This window comes from Drosophila subobscura, chromosome O, assembly GCF_008121235.1.
Source record: "Drosophila subobscura isolate 14011-0131.10 chromosome O, UCBerk_Dsub_1.0, whole genome shotgun sequence".
NCBI classification, from domain to species: domain Eukaryota; kingdom Metazoa; phylum Arthropoda; class Insecta; order Diptera; family Drosophilidae; genus Drosophila; species Drosophila subobscura.
Genome location: NC_048533.1, coordinates 18795035 through 18815340, shown reverse-complemented (window position 1 = coordinate 18815340; position 20306 = coordinate 18795035). Strand labels below are relative to the sequence as shown.

The 20306-nt window shown below is 44.4% G+C and overlaps 1 protein-coding gene across 14 annotated transcripts in view; it reads right to left on the bottom strand.

Moving 5' to 3' along the window:
• Positions 1-452: 452 nt before the first annotated feature.
• Positions 453-20306, bottom strand: part of LOC117899770 (peripheral plasma membrane protein CASK) — a 33730-nt gene continuing 13876 nt past the window's right edge. For 3 of the 14 annotated variants that reach the window (XM_034810029.1, XM_034810030.1, XM_034810040.1), the window contains 12 exons: positions 6432-6617; positions 6197-6361; positions 6032-6100; positions 5310-5339; positions 4296-4394; positions 4088-4226; positions 3442-3495; positions 2404-2523; positions 2216-2338; positions 2040-2147; positions 1812-1999; positions 453-1706 (listed from right to left, as the gene is read on the bottom strand). In XM_034810029.1, coding sequence (XP_034665920.1) covers positions 1527-1706; positions 1812-1999; positions 2040-2147; positions 2216-2338; positions 2404-2523; positions 3442-3495; positions 4088-4226; positions 4296-4394; positions 5310-5339; positions 6032-6100; positions 6197-6361; positions 6432-6617 — 1461 coding nt within the window. In that variant the 3' untranslated portion in view covers positions 453-1526. Of the gene's footprint in view, positions 1707-1811; positions 2000-2039; positions 2148-2215; positions 2339-2403; positions 2524-3441; positions 3496-4087; positions 4227-4295; positions 4395-5309; positions 5340-6031; positions 6101-6196; positions 6362-6431; positions 6618-17368; positions 18170-18422; positions 19005-20306 lie in introns of those variants that run through there. The other 11 variants (XM_034810036.1, XM_034810042.1, XM_034810037.1 and 8 more) reach the window with 10 other exon arrangements.

Here is a 20306-nt window from a genome sequence, read left to right as displayed (position 1 = left end):
AGTTGTTCGAAAAATATATATATGTGTATATGTGTTATGTATACACATATTTTCTGTACTAATCATTTCTTTCATTCCTTTCATTATTCATGTGTTCTCTATATATTTATACGTGTCCCGTCCCGCGCACTCTTGCACCAGTTCTCATTGGCCTCTAAATAGTTTAATTCTTATTTGATTTACTTCTTTGTTGTAATTGCTGTTAGTATGTGTTTGTTTTGTGCTCACTCTATGTTTTTTTTGTTGTTGTTGTGTTCTTGTTTGTTTGTTTAATGCTTTTCCTTTAATTGCTTTTGCTTGAATTAAACGCGCCTGCTTCTTATTATTATTAACTCTTTTTATGTATGTTCATCTCTTGATTGCATTTTTAATCTTTTCCCATTGAATTTATTTAAACGTCAACAATTTAGTTTTTTTTTTCTTGGTAATATTTTAGTGTTTCTTTTTTGTTGTTGTGTGTTTCGTGTGTAAGTGATGTTATTATACGGGTCCTTTTTGTTAATGTTTATTGCATTTAAAAACGTACACTTTACGATTGGTTGTCCTTATTTGATCTTCCATATGTAATTAGTGTGTTGTTTTTTTTTACTTGGGCTTGAAACACTTGAAATTGCTCTCATCATATTCTTTTTAATATTTTCCTTCACTTCCTTGTTTTATGTGTGTTGCTGTTATGTTTAATTATAATTAATTACGTAGTTTTTTTCGCTATAATTTACTAACTCGTTTTCCGCTCGCTTCTCACAAGACATTTCTCGGATTTCTATTTTTTTTTGGGTTTTTTATTTTTATTTTCGTGTGTGTTTGGAAATAATCTTTGATTGAAACAATTTAGAGTGTTTTAGTTGCGGTTTCTGATTCTGTTTCGGTTTGTGTTTCAGTTAACTTAGACACTAACAAGTGCAAGATTAACATAAGCGTTTAATGCTGTCTGACAGAAAATAAAACAAAATAAATACGAGTACAAACAAAAACGGTAACACAAAACAATCATAAATATAATAAACATAATAATAATGGGCTGCCCGGACTGTTTGAGGGCAGCCCATCGGAATGGCAAATACGATGTAAAATTAATCACTTCAAATTTAACAAAGTAAAAGGCAAATACAGCTCGATTTACAATTAACATTTTGTCTTTACGTTGCGACCGCAGTACCCATAATGCCCTCCTATCCTCCTCTCCAAATATCCTTATACCAATGTATGTATATCTCGGCGCCAAGCGCTTTCTGTCTTCACTGCAGTTGCTATTGCTGTTCCTGCTGCTGTTCCTGCTGCTGCTCCTATTGCTGATATTGCTGCTATTGCTGTTGCTGTTGCTGTTGCTGGTGTATGTTTGTGCCTTGGTAATACTTTAATGGTGTGTTTGCAGTGTGATGTTGTGTGGTGTATTGTTGTGTTGTAGCTGTGATGTAACTGTGGTGGTGCACTCAGTAGAGCGCCACATTGGAGGCCTGTGTATATGCATCCCACTCGCAATCGCAACCCTCGAGGCAATCGGGGCATTCCAGTTCACTGTCTTGTCAGTAGAGCCACGAGACAGGCACCCATTGGGGAGTGGTGTGCACTCGGTCGATGGCCGTTTCCAGCGCGGAAATCGTATCGCTAATGTCGTTGTTCACAATCGTCATATCAAAGAAATGGCCATACATTTGACGCAGCATTTCCGATTCCTTTGCCAGACGCTCCAGGCTCCCATCGTACTGTTGGCGGGTAGAAAAACAAAGGAAACCAATTAGCATAGAGGCACCAGCACCAGTACCGCACCGCACTGCAACCCAACTGTCAGCCTGTCAGACAAAACTTACATCGGCGATATTCTGCAGCGAGGGAGCCGCTATGAAGACCACATAGGGCGTGAATTCGGCTGTGCGTAGTATCTTCAGGGCCTGCGGCTCCACATCCAATATGGCCATCTTGCCGTCTGTGTGTATGCGTCGGATAGTGTCCAGCTTGGTGCCATACATCGCATCCTCGTGCGTGCCTGGGTGGATTCCTAAGTATTACTTTGAGTGCTGTAGACGGTTACGACTCACCATATTCCAAGTACTCATTTGCGGCGATGTCCGCCATCATTTCGTCGTGCGAGACAAAGTAATAGCTGCGTCCACTCTCCTCCTCGGGCTTAGCAGGTCTCGTTGTATCTGGAATATATAGAAAAATCAATAGATTTACATCTCATCGAGTGTTTTAGTTAAAGACTCAAACTTACGTGGTATGGGATAGGCGTACTTATCGGGATACTTGGAAATCAAAGTGTTTTTAATATGCCGCCTGCCCACCCCATGGGCACCCAATAGCACCAACGTTTTGCGCTGAAAATTCGGATCACCAACTGTTGAGAAAGATAATTAACTTAAGCATAAGTTCCATAAGGTTTAATGGCAAATTCAAACTCACCTGGCACCTTGACAACCTCTTCGTATGTGACCACATCTAGATTATCGAATATGGCATTATGCTTGGCCAAGTACTTGTCCCGACACTGCTTCTTCTTGCGCCCGAATATCGAACAGTTTACTGTAGGTTATAGTTTTAGGAAAAGGTTTAATAGTTCCATTAAGCAAATCAATTTTTAAAAAATATTTAAGTATTAGAAACTGAAGAGCCACATGCTTGATGGAGCATACACACAAACATGCTGTTTTGCAGGCATTAAGAGTAAGTCATGAAGCAAGCAAATATTATAGTACGATTCTTGTTGGCATTTATAAACCGATTATAAGCATTCAATTCATGATATTATAGCATGGCATAGAAACTGCATTTCTTTATCGATAGACTTGTTTCTCGAATCATTCGCATATTTCTTGATTGATATATTTTTGCTATTTATTTTGATAGCTTTTGTGAACTCTTTCTGGGACACTGCAAAGATGCTTCCGGGAATCTCTTCAGATTGGAAATGCTGTGTGGTGTCGTGTTCTTCAACGTGCAGAGTGTGGCCTGTGTGGGTGTACTTCTGGGTGTTTGTATGAGTACTTTAGTCATTGGTTTACTTAGAATATTTCGGTTATAAGCGGGGGGAGGAGGAATGATCATACGCAACGATGGCTAGTGCTGGGTTCTACGTTGTTCTAGATGATGGTGATGGCTGGTGGCTTGTGGCTATCCTTGGGGGCTGGTGGTTTCGATTTCGGTGCCTTCTACATAAGCTACAACTTTCGGTGGTTTTGGGGTGGGGTGAATTTTGGGGGGGGGTGAAATCTTTATACAATTGCTATCGTTAAAATTCTGTTGTATGTTGTTGCTGTTGTTGTGGTTGTGTGTTTTCTTGTTTTGTTTGCATAACAGAACTCAAGAAGAAACGCTTTATGGTTCGACAATTTTGGCAAGCTCTCCTTGGGCGAACAGCTTGGAGATTTCATTGAATTTAAATTGTTGTGTGGCATGTATTGAGTGTAGGTTGGTTTTGTGTGTGCTTTATATGGTAACTACCTGCCGATCCATCACACCCATCTGCGTGAGCGGAACATCCAGCACCCGGTTCTCCTGCATTATATTATTATACATTTTTTTATAGTATATATGCTGTGATTTCTTATGCTATTTTTGTTAAATATTAAATCATTTTACAGCTGTGTGGGTGTGTGGGTGTGTGTGTGTGTTCGGGTTGGGTGGGTTTTTTGTGTGTGTTCGTCTTTCATGGAGTATTTAGTAAAGAATTTGGCAACATTTTTGGCTTGGTTTTGTTTGGTTTTTGGTTTAATTTAAAATGTGGGTTTCTTTGGTATTCTCCGACTACATTTTGGGGCATGCAACTCTCCAGGGCTTATTATGTTAGTGTATAAATGTGTGTATATGTGAGGTGTGTGTGTGTGAGCGCTGACAAAGAAGAGACAGAGCCATAGAGAGATAGAGAGATGGAGAGAGAGAGAGACAGAGCGCGATTTCCCTTGCGGTCAGGTCAACTACGAATTCGTCATACACTTTCCAATATAGTACAATATATAGCATACGATTGATTGATTGATTGATTGATTATATCGAGCATCCAATTACACATAGAGAATACGCATAGATTCGTTTCTTTTGGTTTTTCTGATGTTTTGGTTACATTTAATATTATTGTTGTAGGACTCACCCTGCTCCTGCTTGGTTTTGTCGACCGTCTGGCAGGCAATGCGCCACTCCTGCAGCTCCGGCGATGGTATCAATCCCGCCGAGCCACCAACCGTGTCCAGTCTCGCCTGCCACCAGTGATGATCGTCCTTGCTAATGATCTGCACGGACGGGCGATGGTTGTTTCATGATAAGATTCGGTTTAGTTCTGTGCTCGAGCTGCCACCTACCTGCAGTATGTCGCCCACTTGGAATGATATGCCCGCCTGGGCGCAGGGTATAAGCTCATCATCCAGCGGATTATAATCAAATTGTGCGCGCACGAAAATCTGCACGAGAAAGGAAGCCAGAAGCCAGACCCAGAAACAAGAAGACCACAAAGTGAGTTCACAATTTAGTTTTGTTTTCTTTTTTCCCCTTTTTTGCTCTTTCTCTGCTCTTTGCTATTTGCTGACGCTGCAATTTGAGTCGGGAGGCAGGGCTGGCCCCGGCCCTAATGCGGCTGCCTCAGCGAAATGGGTTTTGAGTTTGGTTTTCCCCCAATTATATTCCCAACTCATTTGCATGGCAGCAGCAGCAGGAAGCAGCAGCAACAGCAACCACAATTAGTGGGATAAAGACTAACGGCTAACTGGATATTTTCTTGCAACTTGTAATATTTATAAATAAAATGAAAGTCCCTCATGGGAACTCACCATAATTCTGGCATTTTCTAGTTCTAGTTTAAACTTCAACAAACATTGTGGATGGTTAGTTTATTTTTTTGTATTCTCCATTCATTTTTCTGACTTCGTTTTTATGACAGCTAATTATATTTTATAGTTTACGTATCCAGGCGAAACTGATTTCTATTCAGCTGAACTTCAGCGTGAAACGGACCGACTTGAGAGCTTTGAAACAGATGGACAGACCAGGCGGGATGAAGCTTCAACTGTTTTCAGCATCAGCTGTCAAGAACAGACGTTCTTTGGAGGTTCGGAAATGCTGGCCCCTCTACTGGGACACAGATTCCATTGTCTTCTGCGCGTACAGTTGCTGTGGCTACTGTTGACTAACCAAAGAGCATAAATTACACGAATTTGGGTTGATTGTGTGCATAATATTGTTACTTGTTTATCGTTCTATGAATATGCACATCTACCATAGAAGTGTGTGTGTGTGTGTGTGTGTTTGGGGGGAGGGGTAGTAGTGTGTTTTGGTGTGTGGTTATGGGTTCTATTGTTAAGGTGGCAAATGATACTTACAAGCACCGGAGCGGGTCTGATCCTGAAAAGCTGCATTTGTGTGTAGTGGAGAGTGTAGGCAAGTAGGAAGGAAGCAAGTCAGATGAGTAAGATAGTGTGGAGAGTTATGTAAATGAGCAGACAAGTAATTGCATAATGCATTATAACCACAGAGCTACCACAAAAGAGTGCACAATAATTCCCCTGCTCGCTCGCATAAATGTTTTTCCCCTATACCAATTCCTGCTCAAAGTAAAGAGCAAACTTCATTGGCTCTTAATCTGCATAATGCAATCGAGTGCCCAAGAAGAACTGATTTTGGGCAGGGGCTAGGGGAAAATGTACACATAATGCAAATATAATTAATCCCTTTTCATATTTTGATTTCACAAATTGACAGGCAACACGAGTCTTCCACTCAATGAAATCAAATTACTTAATCCCCAATTGCAAACCGATGTATTCTGCATGTTCACCTCCTGAGAGCATTCTGACAGCAATGCCATAAAGCTTTGCCACAGTTAATTGGGATATCGTTAAACCCAAGGATATGACATGAAACCAAACGGAAAATGATGCTAAAGAAGTGCTTTGGCTCTTTCCTTTTGATGTTCTCAAATCTCTAGTGGAATTAATGGATGGATAACTAGCCCTGATGAGAGTTGTATTATTGTATGATTAGTAGTAGGACTTGGGGACCTATTTTATACTTATTGGAAGAGCATCTGATATTTAGAACTCACCTCGCAGGGTGGCGGAGCGCTACGGTACGAAGGAACTATCTTGAAGGTAACAGAACCGCGTGCCTCGCGCTGCAACGAGAAGGATTAGCACACAATAGAATTCAATTAGCAAAGTGGACACTGGCGTAGAGTGGGGGATGTGGAGTGTGAGTTTGATTCGCTTACCAGCATTCGTTGCAATTGGCCCACCGACTGATGCTGCACCGGCTGGCCGTTGATCTCCCGTATCTCGTCGCCCACATGCAGCGTTGCCTGTCGATGTATCATCCCCCCATGCATAATCCTTGCCACAATGCAGCGCCCATCCTCGGTCATCTTCAGCGTAATACCCTGCAATGTCGAATGGTCTGTGTTAGAGGTCTGCGATTTCCTTTGGGACAATGGCAGTGCCAGTACTCACCATGGGCTCGTCCGTGTTCTTTTGGAACTGCACCAACCGTACCCGGGTCACATGCTGCAGCTCGCCGCCCTCCACATTGTCCATCTCATCGCCATTGAGGTAGGGCACCATCGGTGGCGGGGTAACGCGCAGCGCCTCCTCACCGTACACATCTCGGGCCACCACATCGTGGCTATGGAGCAGGGCCTGCAGGACCGAAAAGAGAACCCAGAACAAGGTCAGTCGTCGGTCGGATTTGGGGTCCGGGCCTGAGTTATGGCCAACAATTATGCCGCCCGTTATGAGATGGCTAAGCGATGGGGCCAAAGCTCGTTTTGGGACTGAAATTAAATTTTCGATTTGCCCACACATACAGGCATACATCATAGCCCACACAAAGAGATGCTCGACCCACCACACAGCTGGTTTACAGCATTAACTGGCGACAACATTTGTTCAACAGCCACAACATTAAAAAAAACATTGAGAGTGGAATAAACGAAGCTACAGATACCCTCAACGAATCCCTATGCAGATCCCTGTTAGTCCTTTGCCAGGGTATATCCAGCAACAGTGTAACAGTAACCCAGAGAGCGGTCCATCTCCATTTCCAAAAGGTCGTTAAAGCGACAACAACAACAACAACAACAACATGACCTCATGACCCCTTCGCAGTAAAAACCCATAAATGGCGCCCTCACTCCCTGCCCCTGCCCCAGCCACTACCTCGACAAACTGCCACCGCCTTGAAGCGTATCAACAACAAAAAAATGGAAAGGAAAATCTCAACAATTTATGGTGAACCCTGCCCACAAGCGGCAGCAACGGCTTGACTTTATATAATTTCGGTTTTAATAAATTATGTTTAATAACACTTTGAATATGTTGCGAAATTAATTTTTGGCCCTGCCCCTGCCCTGCCCTGCCCTGCCCTTGCCGCGCCGACAGACCGCAGGCAGCAGCCACGATATGAAGGATTTTCCAAAGCGGCACAGAGCGAGGTGCGGTGATGGGGGGGGAATGCGTAATGCGAGTGGATGCCGGTTAGCCTGAAGCTGGCAGGGCAGAAGTCGCATTGGGCTAGGCCATAAAAAAGGATTTTACTGCGTTGCCAGGCTGTGCCACACACAACCAGAACACCTAACCCACACACTCATAGAATGCATATATAAGTATATATGCTAAGTACCACAACAACCACAATGCTAAGCCAGCAGTTTTGCCCCAATGCCCTTCACTCCACTCCAGCACAGTCCACTGCCTCCCCCTAAGTCCCCGGTTCTTTATCCTTATATAAAACACCAACCCAATCCACAGGCACCATAAAAAACGCAATTTTCAACGCTGATGATTACTCAATGCCACAAACAGGGACCCACGTAGCAGGCAGTACCCACACACTTACCTCTACACTGACTCACATATGTACACACCCACACACACACACAAACACACAGCCGTAAGCTTGCAGACGCACGTTTCATTTCCGCCACAGACGACGCACAGTGTTGACATCGACCTCAAGAAGCATAACCATCTGGCTGCCACCGGGCTGCTCTCTTTTCGAAACTCTGCCCCTGTGCTGTCAGTTGCAACAACTATTTCGGAGAGAGATTTCAGTCACACTCCATCTCCATACGCTCCGCTCCACAAGCCGCAGAGGATTGACATGAATTCACGCAGTGCCGTGTGCATAAATATTTCATAATGCTTCTTAGAACAGAGTCCCCCAACATCAGTCCATCACCGAGTTAGAACGAGACTTAGTTGCGTAAAAATAAAACGTGTACAATGTGTGGGGGGAAATGGGTCTTAACATGTTTACCCAATATATAGTTTGGGGGTTTGGGGCGGGACTGCGATTGACAGGTGGTAATCGAGTTTTGAGCTTATCAATTCAATAATTCAATGTGTCGGATTTTTGTGGGGCGGAGACGAATAAAAGTTGTGTGGGATATCAAATTTAGTGGTCTTTGATTTGGAAATCCTGCCATGAAATGCTCTTTTGAGCACCCCGACATCATGGCAACCGTTTTGCCCTTTTCGGTCTCAGGCATGTCAAGTGGATTGCAATGGGATGTGCCAGAAATGCGAGTCGAATGAAGCATCAGATTCAAGTACATAAAATCCTGTGTATATTGAAACCATTCCTAGATGGGGAATTGCACTCGAAATAGCTTGTATTCAGTTTACATTTTATCGCTTGAAAGAGAAAAAAAATTTATTTTTGTATTTATTTTTGTGGGGGGGAAGATGAAATGTCCGCAATGCTCAGCAACTATTAAATCCCACATTAAACCTAATCTGCTTAAGACTAATACTAAAATGAATCAATTGTTTTGTGTGTTTAAGCAGCTTAAATGTTGTTTTGTCTTAGTCTAAAGTGAAGTGAAGTGAAGAATAATTCCTCAAAATGCACATCAAAGAGCAACAAATTTGGATTAAAATATTCCTTCGAGGAAATCTTGAAATTCCCTTTGTGAAATATTTAATATAACTCTTGCCCTTCAATGGATAAACGCAACAAAATCATTTAAACGAACCAATCGGCATTCCAATTGTCTTGCCAGAGAATTTCTTGTTTTTGTGCGCTTTTGCAGAAGTTTTGGCCAATCCAATTAGCCAAAAAACTTTCATCTGCCTATTAAGGACAGTTAGCAGTTGCTACACCTACTACGACTACGACGACTACTACTAAGACAGCCACTCAAATGTGCACGGTTGACGCCTCTTTCGCTCGAGCAGCAGCAGCAGGAGAAACAGAATTTCGACTAAATAAATGGGTAATACAATTTCCATGCCAGAAACGAAATTAACTACTTCGAATAAAATTTTGCTGAACTTGGCAACTATTTAAATGCGGCAGATGGTAGATGGCGGTGCACAAGGACGATGCGATGGCCAAGGCGAGGAGGACTCGACTCACGCCTGGTTAGCCTCGCTCTAAGCTGACAGGGTTCCGGACTGGGCGCTCCGTGCGGGCGATAAACAACGTAATCTGATTTCACTTAAAGCATGCCCCCGCCCCGACGGCCACGCCCACTTGTCCACTCTTGGTTGGACACTTTCGTGGTAGGAGCGGTTGGGGGTAGGGCGAAGCATATTTAACACCAAGTTGTTGGCCCAATAAAACGGTAAATTTAATAAGCGCTTGACAGGCGGGACAGGAAAAGTTGAGCAGTTAAGTTTAATGCCTCATTAGGCGCTCCAACTCTGTGACATTGATAGGCCAACGCCAGCCTCGAGATGTGGCAAAGTTTTTGGCCCCAAAGCCACGACCAAACGAGGCCATACACACACACACAGCTAAAAGCGGGAGAGAAGAAAAGGACACCACAGCAGACTCTGATTTCTATGATTAATACTTAAGTGCTTGTTAAAGTTGGGCTCTATATGCAGATGAGTTGCCTCGTCCGATCCTAAACAATCAAAACCAAACAAACCCATTCATCGAGAGCCATCCCGCTGCTCTGCCATTTGTTTGCTGCTGATGTGGCAGCATCCAAGGGATGCCCCAAAAGAACTGTAGCAGAAGAAAGCTTGGCCAGCAGTAACCCTCTTTCACGCCTTAAGCCAGGAGCAAAGTGAAAACTACATCTTCTTCGCCTCCATCCTGCACTTCGACATAACTAACTCTTAAATGATTCAGGTGGCAAAAGTTTAGCGGAAACTTTGCACAAATCTTTGACATGATGCAAAACTTTTGGAAGGTTCTTTGCTTTTTTATAGAGCTTAACTCTGAACTGAACTCTGCAGAGGTGCTAGTAAAACATTGAGACTCGACAAATTAACTATGGAAAACTATGAAAAAGTTAATCAAGACGCAAAAGGCAGTGTAAAAAATCATTTAAAATTTTCAAAGAGCTAAAAGTTACACTTTTCAATGCGGTATGGCAGATTCTTTAGTTGAAAGTAAAAATATATCTTTAATATTTGTATTTTAGAAGATATTTGGATGCCTGCTTAAATCTCGTATTACTTTTTTGTTCGCTTTAGAGCCAAAGAGAGTTACTAAGAGGTATAATCTCTTTGCTATCCATCGTCAGCTCTTTTCCAGCTAAATTTTCATCACTGCCTGCTACTGCTCCTGCTCCTGCTCCTCTTTGGCTGCTGAGTCAGGTCCATTGTTATCCGTCAGTCCATGGTCCTGGTCATTTTTTTCCAGCTTTATGCTAAGCCACTAACCAAAGGACGAAGCCACGAACCAACATCGCAGAGGCCTCTGGTTGTGGGAGACCTCACACCGACCACACGAACGTTATTTGTTGGTTTTAATAATTACACAGCCCTGGCAACGACAGCATCAGCAGCAGCATCAGAGTAACACAGGGGCTGGCAGGCAGGCAGGCAGGCAGTGTTCCGAGAGGAAGTGTTCTAGGATTTTACTCTCTTTAATATTCCAGGCCACACGTCAATTACACACGTACGCGCGACTGCGAATGGCTTCCACATCCATTTCCCCGGCTAATGGAGGCTGCAGATTGTAGGGAAAAACAGATAGGAAACTCGACACAAGAGTGGGGCGGCCGTTGACAGCTGAATCATCTGGATTAATGGCGAATTTTAATTAGTACAACGTGCAGCGGTAGGCAGACAACCCACCACACCAGACCAGACCAGACCTCTGCAGGCCCCCCCAGATGCCGGGTCGCTGGCCGAGTGCAGACTTCAGTCAGTTAATCTGGTCTCATGGCCAGGTTCACTCGGATAGTTTCTGGCATTTGGCACCTTATCTGGATAGCAACAGGGCACCAGGAAAGTCGCCTGCAGACAGGGTTTACAACAGATGTAGTCATAGGTATGATATGTGGGGGGAAACCGCAAATGAATCTTCTGCATGATTAATTCCAGCTTAACCCCAACATAAACACGAAAAGAGGAGACGAGAAGCGAAGGGTTAGCTTTGAGCAACCCTGCGGAATCATTAACAATTACATTTGAATTTATATTGCAGATAGTTCCTGCCTTACGATTAAAAGTAGTAGACTTTAAATACAAAACTTTGCTTTAAACGATCATTCCCATGTTAGAATGTGTAGAATTCATATAATAAATTTCAGAATTTAAACATATTCTTCTCTTCTTTTGCCTCTGGGAGCAAATACCCTCTTCAGGGGTTTGAGCAACCAAACAAAAAACACCCAAAAAAGCACAAAAAGTTGTTTAAAGTTTGTTGATGGCCCCGGACCGAGGCTGTCAAGCCGTCAGTTCTGGCTCAGGTTGCGGTGCTCCTATCTGTTCATGTCGTGTGTGTTTGTGTGATAAACTAATGTGGGGGAAAAGGAAGCCTGAGCTGGAGCCCACTGCGGTACATTTCTTCCCCGTGGGACACAGCGTAAGGGGTTTTTGCAGCTAAAACTTTAGACTATCAGAACTTATCACTTGGGCAAACTTATTGTTGTCTGCTCGACTACACTTCCACATCCGGTTCGGTTCGGTTCGGTTCGGCTTGCTGGCTGCGGCTCTCTCTTTCTGTGTGTTGCTTGGCTGGCAACCACCGAGACACAGTCTTACAGTTAACATTGGTCCAATACACAACATTCACCGTACGACTATGTCATGGTAATTGAGCGGCATCCTTTGGCTCCTCCTCCTGCAGCTCCTGCAGCCTGGCGGCGGCGGCTAACACTTCCTGCCTATTAGTTGGCATTATTATTGACAGACGGGGACTCCAGCATCCAGCTACCCAGCTACCCAGCAACCCAACCATCCGCCAGCTCTCCCAACGGACGTCCCCATGATGCATGATGATGGGGCATATTGATTGACAGCCCCATCTCCCATCCAACCACCCACTGCCCGTCCCAGGTAATAGTTGCCAGCTCCCTTATCGGGCGAACAATGGCAGCGACATCATTGTCAGCGTGCGCGGCATCATCCTTGTTGTTGTCAGCCGGTCTCTGTTCATCATTCAATTTGTTGGAGGGGAGAGTCGGCGCAAAAAAAAAAGAAAACAAAATTCCCCACAAATATATTGATATTTTTGCAACAAAGGTTTTTGGTTGGGTCGGTTCGGTTAGCTTCTGTCTGTCGTACTGGTTTTGGGTTTGGTTTTGGTTAACCATCGCACACCACAAATTTCCGGTGTGTCCCCATGAGTGGAGTGTGTCTGTCTGCCTCTCTCTCTCTCCCTCTCTAGCATATTATGCATTTATCTTTGCCATCTATCAGCGGTGTGAAAACTCTTTTCCCGTGGGCGCAACATATTGTCGTTTGTGCCACCTTCTTCCCAGCCACCCTCAATCGCTCCCTATCTGTCTCCGGCAACGAAACATCTCTCCATCTCCCGCGAGTGACTAATGACTCTGTTAGGTAGGCAACACTTTTTCGCCTCATTCATACCACACACACAGAAACACCACCCACGAGCACATAACCATATGTAAATGTAATTTTATAGCCATGCCAACTCCTTCCTTTACTTCTCGCTCTCCCTGGTACAGGTGTTTGGTGGGTGTTTTCAGTTTTAATCAGCGATTTAACACACTCGATGGAGAGTATTCCAAAAATTTATAATTCAAATTAGGCGATTAGTGTCAATAGCTAAAGCGGTTTACAGCCCCATCAGCCAGTTGGTATGTTGAAAAATATACAGTTCTGTAGCGGAAATAATCAATTAGATTTGGGTGAATCAGCACAGCAAATAATGTTTCGAAAAGCATTTTAAGTAGATTTAAAAATCACCCAAAATTGGTGATGATAGAAAGCAGCCTCAGTCATCATCTACTACCTTTTACTTTCACATATATTTATTTTTAATACTCTAAAGGGTATTTTCACCTTCGGTAGCTTCTAAACCTGCAACTTTTTATTGTCGTCTGTTTCTTTCTCGTTTCTTTTAAGCCTCTCCTTTTCCACTCTCTCACTCTGTGCCCCTCTGTCTCACACTTGCTGAGCTGTTCTTTGTTGGGCAAAAATACACATTATTATTAATATTATTATTTTTGCACACTCGACACATTTCCTATGCGTGTCTCGTATGTGAGCGTGTGTGTGTGTGTGGCATGTAAAATTTGTTTATTCAATTTCAACTAGGAAAACAGGGCAACAGCAACGGCAACGGCAGTGGCAACGGCTGCAGCGGCACAAAGGGCGATAACTCACTTTCCTAACAAGTAAACTAATTATTTCTTGACTTTTTTTTGTTTGTTCTTCTCGTACTTTCCTTTTTTGTTGCTTCTCAAGTTGCTGCTGTTGTTGTTTTATGTTTTTTTTTGCCTTAAAGTAGGGTGTTTGCGTGTGTGTGTGGGGGAAGGGGAAAGGGAAGGGGACTAGGCTGGTAAATTGCGAAATAATGTACACACTTGCCGCTTGTAATCGCCATTGTAACTGGTTGTTGCCGTTTCTGTTGTTGCTTTTACAGCTTCTAACTGCTTGTTCGGGCCCATTGTGCTTGTTCATGCTTGTTCATCATCATCAACGGCATCAACAGCAGCAGCAGAAGCAGGAGGAGCAGCAGCAGTGACTGATGTGTGAGTGTGTACACATTGCCAGACACACTGACACACACTTGTAGTATGACGCAGTGTGTACACACTGGCAAGTGCTTTCGCCGCTCGCCTTGCCAGCGCAATTAACGCATTCAGAAATGAAGAGTGTCAAGGCTGCCAGGCAGGCCAGTCAGTTAGTCAGTCAGTCAGTCAGTAATCCGTCGGTCCATCAGTCAGTCAGTCACTCGCTCCGTCGCTTAGACATTTTGTCCTTCCTTTCTATTCTTCATTCCTTCCTTCCCAAAAATGCGCTGCCAAGTCCTTCTATCAAGATAAAAGTTTTTAAAGCCTGCCAGAGGGAATACTAAATGTTTTCTCCTGCTGCCACGTCCATATGTGGCATACACACACACACACACAATGATGGCCATCAAGGCAGGTGTTAGTTCACATCTCCCTCTCTCTCTCTCACACAGAAATTAGAAATTCTCTCAAGCATCAAATTTGATGCTTTTACTCGGTTAATGTTCCAAGTTAGTGGAAATTTGGCATCTCTTATGGGATAATTTAGATAAAACAAAATGTTTTCCAAGAAATAAGAAAGATAATCAAGGGAAAACATTTTGCACCTTGTTGACTGTGAAGATAATGGTCTTGCAGAGGCAGAAATGACTCTTTGAATCAATATAAATCTGTCAATCAATATTCATTGCGGTAGCACTTGAGAGAGAGTTTCACTTCTAAAACAAAATGATAACAGAGCTTGTATAAATTCCCAACCAAGACACATTTTCCGCGACTCTTAAAAACTTTTCTAACAAATTTCGTATAACCTTCTCGTTTGAGAAGTTTAAACTTTTTGTTCCACATTCCCCTCAGACTTTTAATAATTCGCGCTTTTTGTTTGTTATATTTTTCAGAGCTCGTGCAACAATCTAAATATCATCTCTAAAATGACGAAATCCGAAAACTTGACATCGTTAGCTTCAAACTCAATTTGAGGCTGTGTGACCACACCTTTTGCCGTTTCTGGCGCAGGATGATCCTCAAAAAAAAACTGAGTGTCTGCCTCATAACGAGCCTATTTGCTATGCCTCCCTCTACTATACACCATCAACCATCTACCAAAGCCCCATCCGACATCCCCCATTGCCTTTCTTGTGTAATATTTATGTAAATTTTAGGCGCGCCCGGCGCAAAAATTACCCACTCAACCCCTCATTCTCCCATCTCCAAGTTCCACCTTCTCTCTCCACTCCAGCGCCTTTCCATTGCTCCACCAGTGCGAGTGCAGCCCGTACTTTGCATACATATATATGTATCTCGGTTCTCTTTTGGATCCGCCGGAAACAGGACTTCCCTTTTGGCCGGTGAGTGTGCGTGTGCGTGTGCGTGAGGTTTTTCATAATAAATGACAACGAGCATATTATGCTCTATAATCGAGTGGAAGAGAATTATTTTGTGTGAACTAATTGCATTAGTGACATTCAATTTGATGTCACCCAAAAAGGGACACGAACGGAAAGGAGCTAGCCGGGGAAAAGCGAAAAGAACCCAATCGAGGTGTGGGGCGACCAAAAGGGAAACAACGTTAAATGGCAATTGTCACAAAAGCCGGGATTTCTGATACTCGACCCGCTGCTCTTGCTCTTGGTCTTGCTTTTGCTCTTGCTCTTGCCGTTCTAGTTTCTGTTTCCACTTCGTAGTTTTATTCTTTCCATGTTTTTGCGCCCTGCTCTTTGCCTACTTGCCGGCGCAGTCAACCAAAACCTGCGCCTGTCGCTGATTTAGGGATAGCAACCCAAGCCACCAAGGACCCGGACCCGGATCCGGCCTGGGACCCATGCTGAAACCCAAATCCAAGTGTGCTCCCAGGCTCAGGTCACCGCTTGGGCAATCATGTGAATCGAGCTCTTTATAATTTGCGAAACTATATGAGTCATCCCCTACGCTGCGAGAGTGGATGGGGAAGTACATGGTGGAAAATGCCATTTTATCGACAGTGGGACCAAGGGGATTCTCTGGATGCAAACTTGGATCGTTAATGTATGCCAGAATGTTCATTATTTTGTATATTACTTTGGATCACCGCTTATTCTGAGAGAGTTCTCAATCATTCCCGTCAACCGACATAGCCACCCTCGGGTTCACAGGTTTTTATACCCGGTACTCGAAGAGTAAATAGGGTATATTGTATTTGTGCGGATAACGGTTGTATGTAACGCACAGAAGGAAACGTTTCCGACCCCATAAAGTATATATATTCTTGATCAGCATCAATAGCCGAGTCGATTGAGCCATGTCTGTCTGTCCGTCTGTCCGTCTGTCCGTCTGTCCGTCTGTCCGTCCGTCCGTCTGTCCGTCTTGTTTGTCGGCTAGTTCTCAGAGACTATAAGAGCTAGAGCCACCAAATTTTGGCACCAGACTGCTGTATGCTCACACTGAAACCAGTGTATTTCAAAAATGAGCCCCGCCCCCTTCCGCCCCCGCAAAAGGGCGAAAACCTCCCAAATCTACAATTTTGAAGATAACAGAAAACTAAAAACGCCATTCCGTAGGGAATGACCATATCTATCAGATCACCAAATTGGGATCCGATTGGATCATTATTATAGCCACAATGAAGAAATTAGTTTGCAGTGGCCAAACCCACCCCGCCCCGCAGCATTTACACTCTGCTTCGCGCTGTTTATGGCCTGGCCCCTGACACGTCACTGCCTCTGCCTCTGCCGCTGCCTCTGCCGCTGACTCTGCCGCGACTCTGCAGTTAGTTTCTAGGGGAGGGTGGCGAGCTAAAGGAGCGTGTTGGTGTGAGTAGTGTTGTTGATGTAGATGACAGATGAAGAAAAAATGTAAAACTGGACAAATAACCGCTAAAGTGCAGATGTAGTACTGAGTGCCGGGTATAAAAGTTGTGACGCGTAAGAAGCGTCTCACACGTCCCTTCTCGTTTGTGGTCCATTTGAGTGTGCGTAGCGGTATGTGCGTGTGTGTGTGTGTGTGTGTGTTTGTGTGCTTTTTGGGCAACCCCAAACCAAATGAAAATAATCTTACATGTCGTTGACACATTTCAGGGCTCTGCCAAAATCTGTGTGGGGCACTTGGTTTCCGCTATTGCTTTGCTTACCTGCCGGCCAAAGGAGAGGAGAGGCGCGTGCCACACAGAAGGGTAACAGAAAAGAGAAAATAGAACAGAGAGATTTGTCAGTCGTGTTAAAGATTATTATGCTACGAGTACAGTAAGGATCTCTTGCATATATTTACAAAAACTATCTAAATACGAATGTATCTAAAGCATTTACGTACAAAATGATAATGGAGAAGCGCAAAGAACATTTTGTGGCAGGCTTGTGGGCTGCTCTTGACTCGCTCGACTTAACGGATGCAAATTATTTAACGGATTTTAGACACAGATTACGGAATACGATTGATTATGATTATGGTCTGGGCCCCCACCCCAACGGGGGCTTCCCCCGAAGCCCCCCACCCTCTCACGCACGACAGTTTTGTTTTTTGATTCGGTCTCACCTGGTGTCCGGAGCAAATGGAGCCATTGGGCACTCGCACACGGAACGGACTATGCACGGGGCAGGAGGTGCGCGGTCCCCAGCGGGACGACGCCGCCGCTGCCGCCGCCTGCTGCAGGGACATTGCCGAGCTGCACGGATTGAAGAGGGCTGGTGGCGGCGGGCAGGGCGGCGCCGACATGCTGATGGAGCTGAGGCCGCTCATGCTGCGGCAGTGGCCCGACGCCATCATGGCGGCATCAGCAGCCGCAGCCGAGCACTGGGGTATCCCCTGGCCGCTGCTGCCGACGCCGCTGCCGCTCATGCCGCTGCTGCCACTGCTGCCCAGCAGCGAGATGTGCGAGCCACCGGACATCAACGACTGTGATGTGAGCCCATGATGCTGACACATGCCGATGCCGCAGCCTCCCGTTGACGCGGTCACGCCTCCTCCTCCTCCTGACCATTGGCCAGCCGTTGATGCACAGCCACCTCCTCCCGCTCCAGCGCTCGCGCCAGGACAGCCGCCAGCTGCACCGCCTGCTCCTCCGCCTCCGCCTCCTGCCGCCGATCCCGGCCCCTGTGTGTCGCCGCCTCCGCCGCCGCCACAGTAGTGATCCACCGTAAAACTGTCTTGGCTACCAGAGCATTGCAGGCGATGCGGGGGCGGTGGCGACGAATGGCGCGGGTAAATGTTGTGCGGCTTCTCTCTCCGCTGCTGCGTTTCTCTCTCTCTCGCTTTCGCTCGCTCTATCTGGCTTAGCTCTTTGATATGTGGCTGCTGCTCCTGCTGTCACTGTTGTCACTGTTGCTCTTGGGCATCGCTTTTGCTCTCTTGCTGTTTCTTATTGTTGCTGCTTTCGCTTTGGGCAGCTTTCGGCGAGGGTGGATGCATCGACTTAGTTCTCTTCTCTGCTGCTAAGCATAGCTTTCACTCTCTCTCACGTTTGGAATATAACTGTTGTTGCTGTTGCTCTGCTCCTTTGTGAGCATCTCCCTCTGTCGCTCTCGTGATCACAGCATTGCCAGCATATTGCAGGCCAATTTCAATCTCTTCTCAACAACAACTAACGGTATTATGAATAATCAACAACAACTTCAACAATTACAACAATTTTTTGGGGGGTTATTTCTGCGATGGTTTCTTCTCTTTTTTCTGCTGTTGTAATTAGGTAATTGTCTTTATTATATCGTAAATTGTATTTAAATTCTGTTGCTATCACTGGTAAATTATGCACAACGTTTGCCGCTCTCTTCTGTCTATTGCAGCTGTCTAATCTCGGTGCGACTGTACTTCATTCCTTTGTGGCGTTGGAGTCGAGTTTGGAGTTCAAGTGTTTTGTCATAAATTATTGTTTCGTTTAATTGATGCTGATTTTCCCTTTCGAAAGCAGCCGTGTAAATATTTCGTTTATTCTATTTTTAAATGCTTGAGATTTGGTTTTTATGCAATTAACTGTTTCATCACAATTTGAATTAATTACGGTTTTTATTTTTAAAATTTCCTTTTATGTAGTTTTTTTTACAAGTGTGCACTATATATGTGAGTGTTTTTTATTTTATATATTTTATTTTATGCAACTTTTAGAGGAAATTTTGAATTGATTTTGGTTTGGTTTTTGTTTAGCTTTTTTGAAATTTTCTATAGCATGCGAGTTCTGCAAAAGAAAATTGTTGAAAAGCCCAAAATTTAACGAAATTTATTCGACTGGGAGTGGCAGTTTTTTTTAAGAGTGTTTCTGTGGTTGGGGATGGTTTAGGTTTAGGTTTTTAGATTCAGGGCTGTGTGTATGTGTGTGATCTATTTACAACTCAGCACAGCGTGGCCCAGCGGGTGGGGTTAGAGGATGGCACAGTGCTTTCCCCATTTGGCACAGTGTTGGGTGAATGTTTTTACATTTAATGCAAATAAATAAGAAATTTAATCCCTCGCAGCACTCACACCTTCTCAATTGAAATTAGTGACACGCCTATCTCTGCGCCCCCACGTTCCTCCTACGAGTAATCCCTGTCCCTGGAGGCAATCAACGGAACAGATACGAGCCATCTCTTAGTCCCCGCCTCGTTTTAATTAAAGCCACTGTCTAGGCAACTGAAAATGTGTGTTTTATATGCCTAGGAGATAAAAATAAAAATGTACAATATAAAAACCGGTGCCAGTCCCGAGGGGGCAGCACAGATAGGCAGGCGGCTTTTATCTAAACGGCTCCAAACAGCAATCGTTTGGGGAAAAAGCCTTAAAAATGTAAATAAAAAACAACAGTCTGTGATACACGAAAAACAACAACAGAGAAAATAGGAAATTATATGCGCTAATAAAGAGCATCAGAGAAGGAGGAAAATCTGGAACGGAGAAAGGACAGGGCAAGACTGACCTCGGAGTGGGCTTACGGAATTCATTGGTGGAGCATTCCCTGATGACTATCTGGACCGCAATGGGAGACTATTTATGCTAAATAGTTTTCAACAAATTTTACACTGACTGCCAAATGTCTGCAGCCAGCTCGAGTTGGCTGCCATCGAATTAAATTAAAATGGAATTGTGAATGCTTAAATAATATTCGCATCATAAAAGGGGGCGGGACGCCGAAATGCTTGCGTTTGGCTTCCGCATCTTCCGTTTGCCGCACTGGGGGAATGCTAATGTGGCGCCCGCTGCCACCCAATGCCACATCCTATCCCCATAATTGAATGAGAACGTGCCTCGGTTGCGCCCTCGAGCCGGGAAGGAAGTCACGCAAGGACATGAATGCCTAGGGAAGCCAAACAGCAGAAGAGTCGGAGTCGGAGTCAGGCGAAAGAAACTTTGCAGCGGAACATACGCGAACAAAATAACCAAATTCAATTCATAAAAGATTCAAAAACCAACAAAGAAGAAATGAGCGAAAATATGGAGAGAAAGAGAGAAAGCCAAACCGAAAGCGGAGAAAGAAAAAAAACACGAATGGTTGAGGAATGTA